General features: G+C 36.1%; 1 protein-coding gene across 2 annotated transcripts in view; it reads right to left on the bottom strand.

Annotated features, from left to right (window-relative positions):
• Positions 1–9,572, bottom strand: part of LOC135211080 (filamin-B-like) — a 270,141-nt gene that overhangs the window by 133,900 nt on the left and 126,669 nt on the right. For both annotated transcript variants that reach the window (XM_064244140.1, XM_064244141.1), the window contains exons 4-7: positions 4,935–5,065; positions 4,353–4,566; positions 3,639–3,756; positions 2,054–2,241 (exon numbers count right to left, since the gene is read on the bottom strand). In XM_064244140.1, coding sequence (XP_064100210.1) covers positions 2,054–2,241; positions 3,639–3,756; positions 4,353–4,566; positions 4,935–5,065 — 651 coding nt within the window. The remainder of the gene's footprint in view (positions 1–2,053; positions 2,242–3,638; positions 3,757–4,352; positions 4,567–4,934; positions 5,066–9,572) is intronic.

Raw genomic sequence — 9,572 nt, 5'->3', positions numbered from 1 at the left:
AATGCAATGCATACAGCAACATCCTTTGCGAGTTGCATATGAAGACCAAATTACAACTGGTAAGAAGAAACTATGAGAACTAATATATATATTCTAAACTGATATTATACTGAAAGCTGTAGCTAGAACTTACGAAAAGAACAATTGATCAACTAATTGATGCATTGGTAACTGCAACTTTACATGACTTCGATCTTGTGTTTTTCTCCGACTGATATATATTTTTCAATATAAATATCGATACCTTATGACTATATCGGCATATTAAACTTTTGGTATTCATTATTTCATGAATTTACACACACACACACACACAGAGAGAGAGAGAGAGAGAGAGAGAGAGAGAGAGAGAGAGAGAATGTGCTTTCATACTTTGTAAAAATCTGGCAAAAGCGCGACGCAGCACTAACACACTGGCTGAATGTTTGGGGTCGTGGGAATTACTTGACCGAACAACATCTGGTTCGCAGTGAGGGTTAAGCGGTTACGACTGAAGTAATAAAAAATGAGTGTCCGCAGCCTCTGCCTTTAAAAAGTGGCTGGAGTGTGATAAACGAAGAAGAAAAAGAAAGAAAGATAAAATAATAGTCGTAACACATTAAAACCTGAACTACGTACGAAATATATATAGTGCTGTGCAAATTCACGAATTTGTTACTGCCTTCGTAATTACAGCGCAATTTTTAGTAGGAGTGTTCCGTTAACACTATTTTTGTATATTTTTTTTTTTTTTCAGGAGAGAAAAACACAAGCAATTTGGCGATAACATGACGTCGGAAATGACCCACTTAAAAGAAGGGAGTAAATGAGTAAGCGTACGCAAAATTTTACCAGTATAACGTTTGAATATCTACAGACAAATCTAAGGTGTTCGTGTAAATCCCTTCCCGGTATTAATGAAAATAGTTTACATCAACGTTTTCACCAATAAAAACTGAGGATCCAAACACTTAGTAAGTAGGTTACTTTGGGCATTTGATATTTTATCTAAAATTAAATATATCTGCTTTAATGATGTGGTTTTTCCATACAGATTTACAGAAAGATGGAGCCCAAGCTACGAAAGCATCAAGACATAATGGAATTAAAACAAAATGAAGATAAATCATTCGTATCATTCATTTTCGTAAGCCATACACTATAAACCAATTGTGAATGATTAAACGAAGGTAAGGTTTAGAAGTAGATTCATATACTTGCTTCTGACTGCTGAAGTTTGTTGGTTGGTTGGTTATGATTTAGCTGGCTTTGTGCCAGCACGGGCTCTTGCTCCTAGAGCAGCCCGTAATTCTGCTGAGAGGAAAATAATGTACCAAAGGAAACGAAAGTGTAAAAGAATTTTTCATGTTAACTTTTGTATAGCAACTTCATTTTGCCTTTCTTCTGCTCCATCTAAATTGTATTACATTATTCCTTGGTTACCTATTCTTTGAGCCTATCCCTAACCCTTTTGTCCCCTTTTTTCCCTGGGTTTTCCCCCCCCCAAATGAATTTATTTACTTCTGTCAATATTTATTATACTTCTGGCTATGCTTTTCTTAGTGTTTTCATTCCGTTCCAGTGACAACACAGACCTCATTTTATGCCTCATTTTCTCGTTTATTCCTTTCACAACACAGACCTCATTTTATGCCTCATTTTCTCGTTTATTCCTTTCAAAGTTTTCCCGCACTTCTTTATTCAAATATCTCCCCATAATCCACCCCTGATTTATAAGTCAATTTCGGTTCTTTTCTCCATGGCTGTTATAGTCCTGCAATCCTTGTTTTCCTCTCATCAATAACACAGGTACTGTATCTACTTTCGGGTATCATTTTTTTGTTTTCACTAGCGACACTGGATTTTTTATTTTGTGGTTTCAGCAGATTTTGTTTCACTTTCTTGAGATGTTTTATGTTCTTCTCGATGATTATCATTTTCCCTATGCTTCAAATTTTATTTCCTCTTTTCTATATTTTAAACAGCGAAAGAACGACACAATCAACGATTAAACACTGCAAGCATATCACGGTTACAAATTTAAATACGTAATTTGAAAAGGTTTAATACTTACTGGATTATTCACACGGACATTATCCAGGTTGCAGTTGATGGCAATGGAGTCAGAAGGGCATTCCCTGGGTCGTACCCACTGGTAGTATGCAATATAACCCATGTTGCCCAAATATTCAACGTCCGGACGAGCCATGTCGGCGGCAGCCAGAACGGGCTCGACACCTAACTTTTTGCCTCCATCGATACCTGAAAAGAAGAACATCAGAAGCATATCATTACCTTAAATAAATATGTCAAAATCTATTATTATAAATAATTTAAAGCTTTCCAGGACTGAACATTTTCATTAGAAGCAAGAAGAATATCTTGTCACCGTCCCTGTCTACATTCTAACGTGCCATTTTCAGAGTAACATGATCTTAACGTCCGTTCTTCCACAACCAATCAAATGACATTTTGCATTTTATACCTCTATGTCATGTTTCCATTTTAGTTCCCAGCATTCTATGCTGCTAGTGTTACGAATCTAGACAGATATCTAGCTGACTCGAACACTGGTGTAAGTGTCCTGACAATGGTAGACACATTTTTTTTAGGCTAATAGCCATGATACTATTTTGCATCTTCTCTCGCCGGAACAGCAATTAGGCTCTCTCCCTCCCCAAAATTTTCTGTACTTTGAAAGATAGACGCTCCATGTATGTTTAGTGTATGGGCTTGCACGGGCTGAGTGAATGATTCTTTACAATTAATCACGATTTTGCTTTTAATTGTTTTTTTATTAAAATTATTTATATAACCAAACTCATGCTCATTGGCAGTAACACCAGATAACGAAACAAATAAACCAATCAATCTTTTCCTCCAATCTTTGTTATTGATAAAAACTTCTGGCATTTTCTCCCTTTTCATGTCTCTCTTTCCAGAAGCTTTATTGTCCTCTCTCTCTCTCTCATCTTTGAAGCAGGTAATACTCATATATCCAGCTGTAATTTATGTTACGAATTGGCTTTATGCCTTCTGCTATCTAATCCAATCACGGCGTGAAAACTTTGAGAGAGAGAGAGAGAGAGAGAGAGAGAGAGAGAGAGAGAGAGAGAGAGAGAGAGAGAGAGAGAGAGAGAGAGAGAGAGACTGGAATTAATAGCTGACAGTACATCAACAAATCATAGGTTCGACGAACTGCTTAACAAATGTCTCTCTGAGGTTGTTTATTCAAATGTCACACTCGTCACAAAACCGCAGCACCAGGAAGATGTATTAATATAGATGGTAAAAGAGGTCGTTGTGGCAATTAGTAATAACACACTACAAAGTCATACTAAGGGACTTTGCATTATCAGATACAGTTGCTGCACTCTCAAAAAATACTCCTGAATTCACACTATTCCAGGTTGGTAAGATATTTCTTTTTGTTACATTGTATGTGATATAACTATATTAAGTTTACTATGCAATATACATAAAATAAAACTTAAATGATCATATCGACATCGAATTAGGTAATAATAATAATAATAATATTAATAATTAATAATAATAATAATAATAATAATAATAATAATAATAATAATAATAATAATAATAATAATAATAATAATAATAATAATAATAATAATAATAATAATAATAATAATACTGACCTAACTGCAGATTGGATTCCCAATTTTGAGGAGCTGGTGTTAATTTTTTGTACCCATGAACAGGACCTCCGAGCTGCTTAACCAAAGTTGTCAAATTCATACCATCGTTCCAATCAGTCTGAAAAAAGGAATTCCGAGGTAGAGCGAATTGGATATTAAAGGCCATTTGTAATAAAGAGTGCAATAACACAGCCACGTGAAAGTGCTTCTATATTTTCATTACCATTATTTATTCCATGTTTACGAAACCGAGACTCCAGCCAAGTGTGGGATAAGAAAGAAAAAGGTTCTCCGAGGATATTTCCACATTCTCCAACCTCTTATAAGAATACTGAAATCCTTCGTTCAATGGCAGAAGCGCTTTCAGCCACAAACAGCCGTGCAATATGTACCAAAGGGTGACTTCCGTAAGCATGCAGCTGCATAGCTTAAATGTCTATTTTTATCTTATTTGGAGATTGCTATCAATGTTTATATGCTTCTTGACTGATATCACTTGAAATCAATTCCGAATAAATAAAATACTATAATTGTAATATATCTTCATGTAAGATGAATTACCAAGAAATTATTTATGTAGCTAGAGCACCAAATGATAATATAATAAAGTTAACAAGATATGAACATTCTGTTGAAGAAATCGTCTCAGTACTATTTTGTAGATGTGAAAGCCACCCACCTCCTTTACTATGACCTTGCCCAATTATTGCTTACCGTAAAGTTTTTAATGTTCCTGTCGGGCAACTGCCTCCTGACCCATTCAAGAGTGGCTTTGTAACCAGGACCTCCCTCCTTCATGAAGTACGAGAGGTAGGTCATACCAGACAGCTCGTCTAGGTAGGGAGAGGATAAAATCTCGGGTTCCAACAACATCGGGATGTTAAACTCTGCCTTGGCGATCTCCATAGCGTTCTTGCAGTTGTCCACCCTGGGGAATCGTAAGACATATTGAGAAGGTATCAGAACCTCTGTTAATAACTGTTGCTTTCTTGGTGTGCATTTAACAACAGACTGATGGTCGAAAGCTGAAACTTTTGCAGATTCATCAGATATCATTTCATGATTTCCTTTCTCGTAGCAAATATTAAGTTCTTTACAAAAGCATAACACACAAGTATGATAGGTTAAAATCTAAAATGAAAACTGGTCGTTAAATGTTCATAATATCTGCTGCTACACTTACATAACTGAGCACCAACCAGTTATCTATTATGTAGGCCTATTAATTTTTTTCCTCATAAGCACTGACATGAACTACGTTATAAAATCAAATGAACGAGCGAAGAGAGTACTCACGAATTCCTCGGGTTGAGATTCTTCCAGTTGGAATACAGGCCAGGCCTACAGTACTCGAGTAGGGCGCTCAGATACACACCGCTGTTCCAGTCTGTTGTGAAATTATGCACCCGACAGTCTGGTAACACTGCCTGAAAACAACAATGAAGGTAATAATATAAGTAAAGCTAACATCAGCACATACGAAAATAATTCTTATAATCTATGGGCTTATATATCAAAGATGCCATTTTTTAAATCAGTTTTATTCTGATCAGAGACAAGCTTTAGAATAGCCATAATAGTAGTCTAAATGAAGTTGACTATAGACCTGTGCCCTAACCTCTCAAAAATATTATGATGCCATTACTTTAACAAGTGAGCGGAGCATAACACATTTTCCCACTTTTTCAGGATGACCGGAATGGTATCAAGCAACGGTTTAGTTTTGACAGTTATTTCTGTCTGCACAGCTATGGAGATACCTTCAGACTAACTTCAAACCTAACGCTATTTTAATCGAATAAACTCAGTGACATCACCAAATAATGGCGTCTTGGAGACGCGCTCTTGAGTGTTCGACTTCTGTGGAGCTGGTTAATGAAAATCTGACAGCTCTCTGTATTCTACCCTCTTATAATAAAATAGTAGATTATAGAATTTAGGCAAAAGGCCAAGCGCTGGGACCTATGCGGACATTCATCGCTGAAACGGAAACTGACAGAGGTTTGAAAGGTGTAATAAAAGGCAAACCTCACAGGAGCCGAAGAGGACGCTGCAAAGAATCTTGAGTAATACCTACAGTGCTCCGCATGAGGTGCAATGGCGGCACTATCTCCCTACGGAGCCTCCCTAATTAGGTTTTCCGTGACTGGATTATCTGTACAGCTATTTGTGACTGCAGGGTAAAATCATCTCAGGTGAGATGAGATGAATTATTAGGCTGTACCATTGCATCTGTAATGTCGTGGGTCTGACTTCCTTCACTTGGGACACTAAAGCAAAATTTCTTTTCCTTATTTATATACAGACTTGCATATATATATATATATATATATATATATATATATATATTATATATATATTTAGGTCATTTCTTCTCTCTACATTATGGACAGTTGGTGTTTGGGTTGTTCTCTCTCTTTCTTTACCTATTATTTGTGATTTTGCTTTGTTCCTTTTAACTTTTATTTGTGAGTTCCTTTGTTGTTTTATCATTGAGTGTTATTTATTTCGCTGGTAATAAATTTGATCCCTTTTACTCATTGTATCATGGACACTTTCTGAAGCTCATATATATATATATATATATATATATCTATATCTATATATATGTGTGTGTGTGTGTGTGTGTGTGTGTGTGTGTGTGTGTGTGAGTTTTCTAAATTTGCATATACAGGCAATTTATTCCATATTTATCCACGTTGATGAAGACGTAACATAACTGTAAATACGAAAAGATGAATTCTAGGCTTTATAGATTGTCTCAGTAAGCCTTTAGTCTTCAATCGAATGAGTATTTTCAACATCTTTTATAGAGTCCTAGACTTACTAACGAAATCCCGTAAATGAGAAAAATAGGGTCCACGGTCAATTTGGTGAATCCCAGCGAACAAACAATAAATGGAATTTTATACCCTTTCACTATTTTAACTACTGAGTCGTGAAATTTTCATCTTTATTAATCGATGGACTTATAAGTCCCCCAAGCCCCTTCCAACAAATGGTTTTTATTTAACATTTTTTTCCAATGACAAAGCGTTATTACCACAACAGTACATAATGCAATGAAAATCCATAGAGCAACATCATTTAACATTTTCTCTGAACCGAGTGGTTATTATAGAAAACGTAATTGTACTTCATTTCTGGCATAACTCCGTTATTTTGAACGGATCTATGGACGTTCCAATTTAAACAACAGTTGATTCACCAGAAGAGAAAAATGAAAGCCTTGCTGACATGTTCAATAATGAAACATCCATTTTCATAATGCCAACCAAATACTTTTAGGCATAACATGCCAAGAACAGAACAAACTGCTAAAAAACAGGTCAGGTAAAATGGATCGTGGGTGTTCCACAAAGGATGTGGTGTCCAGAATGCACACGGATACACAGGTAGAAATTGAAATGTATTTAAAGATTACTTTTCCTTTTCTTCAATAAAGTGGGGAATAAGTGTTTATTACCTCAAGATGCGAATTAGCGAGAAATATAAATAAAATCAATTTTCAGAACTAAGATGATCAAGACAGCTGAGAATTGTGAAGTATTTTCCTTTGAATGCAAGAACCGGAGAGAGCTCACAAAAGCCCCTTTCAGAAATACATTCTGGAGACAAATTTATACCATAATAACGCCAAACTGATGAGGTAGTAAACAGATTGGATCTTTCCTGGATAGTGACCCCAAGGGCTTTAACCCGGTGTGTATCCTCCTTTGCGGCGTCTTTAGTACAAGCCCGTTGGGATTACCGTACTGAAGTAAACAAAAGACTAAATATCATACAGATAATAAGACCGGAGAAATATTATAACTGATTCACTTAAGGTAGATTCTCGGATGAGCCTTATTCTTACGAGACGTTTGTTTGGTGGCTGCTGATTGGCTGGTACCGGGAGGTAGGCAGCTCCCAGCCAATCAGCGGCCGCCAAACTAACGTCTCGTAGGCATAGGGCTCAACCAAGAATCTACCTTAAGTGAACCAGTTATAGTCATAGATAACGACCCCCGAAAACCGTTGGGGGTCACTACGAATTCATGCTGTAGATGAGAAACTATTATAAACGAAGGGGAAGAACATGATACAAACAAAGGCTCTTGGATTAAAACTTGTGTAACACTACACCCTCAGATACGTCTTTACACCCTCGTTATCCCTTGGCGAAACAGCCTCGTTAACCTCGCAACCGGACCTCCCCTACATTCCATAGGAATGGCTTCATTCATGACTTTTCCAGACCTTGAGTCCAAAAACAGAAATGACCACCTACATTCCATAGGAATGGTCTCATGAGTCTTCCAGACCTTGGGCCCAAAAACAGAAATGATAACATCGATCTGTCGAAAGGTATATGTGGGACGGGAGGTGACCAGCACAATGCATTTTAAATTTGCAGTTTTCAGTTTCAATAACACAAATATTACAGGCGACTGTTTCAAGAAAGCAATTAGGACGAAGGGTTCTGCAAAAGTACAAAAATACAGTGTAAAAACTTATGTTTAGTACTAAAATACAGTGTAAAAACTTATGTTTGGTAAAAAAAAAATAACTGAAGTGTGTCATATATCTGTTATTTTTACGTTAAGTTCACAATAAATAACTTTAATTATTCAGCCCTGCCACTGTTGACAACAAAGCAAAATCACACGAAGCTATAAGATTTGCTGCTTCGATTGGTAACAAGCTTAATTCATATGATATTCAGAAAATGAAAAAAATAAGCAAGTTTTCCCGACTTTTATATGAACAGGACAAAGGACTGAATGAAATGAATTCTCTGTACTTTCTAGAGTAACCTTGGGGTTATCTGATATGCAAATAAGAAGAAAAATGACAGATGTAGTAAAAACGGATAAACGGATAACCTCTAAAGAAGTAAGAGTTGTTAAAAAAAAGAAAAAAAAAGGATGGGCGTCTACGCACAAGAAATGAGAGGTTGCAAAAAATAAATAAATAAATAAATAAATAAAAAATGTGATTCAGTTGACAAAGCGAATTTATCAAATCAGATTCCTCCTGAATATGATTTATATTCTTTTTTATTGCACCACTTCAAGTCCTTCATTTCTTCCAAATTCATATAAGTCAGTGATGAACGACAGACCTTGTAAGTCCACAAACGAATACCAAATTAAACTGGGTTCTTGTTTTGCACCATGTACAAAGGGAAACAGCGCAAAATAAAGTTGTAAAACAGCCAAACTGAACTGAATTACGGAATCTCAATTGAATTGTTTATTGGTATGATTTCGCAACTATAAAATATGAGACTATTTCTACACTCGGTCAATCAAATATTCTTGAAAGTATTTTGAGTCATAAAAAGAAAAAAAAAAGCTAAGACCACTTCTTAACATTGAATTTTCCGGCGAAGATTTTACCAACCACAAAATGGTAAAAATTCATAATTTTGTTTTTTTATCCATTGACAACTGTATAATGATGAAAATCTATGCATGCTTGATAAAGATAGCTTCTTCTTGAGTTTTGTATAAAAAAATAACACCTTCACTTAACAAAATAATACCTATAAATCTAAATCTTCTCACAGTAGTTTCCACGTGAACAAATTTCCAGTCGATACAAACGTTTGAGCATCACTGGCTCTCATTTGACTAAGAATGATCATTCTGGAGTACCATAACAATATATCTACCCATACGCCCACTGGTTTCCTAAATGAATGGAACCTTTTTGGCCAAAGATAGACGAGAGTCGTCATGTCGACTTCCACACAGTCTTCCCGCTTATGCCAAGGACATCAACAACAGATGCTGCACAAATATCGATAGTCTTCTACGCATAATTAATAAGACCCTTTCTCAGTGGCGTAACTAGCGTTAGCGGTACCAGGGCTGGACTCAGAAAGTGGCGCCCTAATCCCGTGCTAGAGTGAATCAAAACAAAAACAACACAGCAGATTTACAACGGAAC

The sequence above is a fragment of the Macrobrachium nipponense genome, chromosome 4 (assembly GCF_015104395.2).
Source record: "Macrobrachium nipponense isolate FS-2020 chromosome 4, ASM1510439v2, whole genome shotgun sequence".
Taxonomy (NCBI): Eukaryota; Metazoa; Arthropoda; class Malacostraca; order Decapoda; family Palaemonidae; genus Macrobrachium; species Macrobrachium nipponense.
This window is presented reverse-complemented; position numbering and strand designations above follow the sequence as displayed.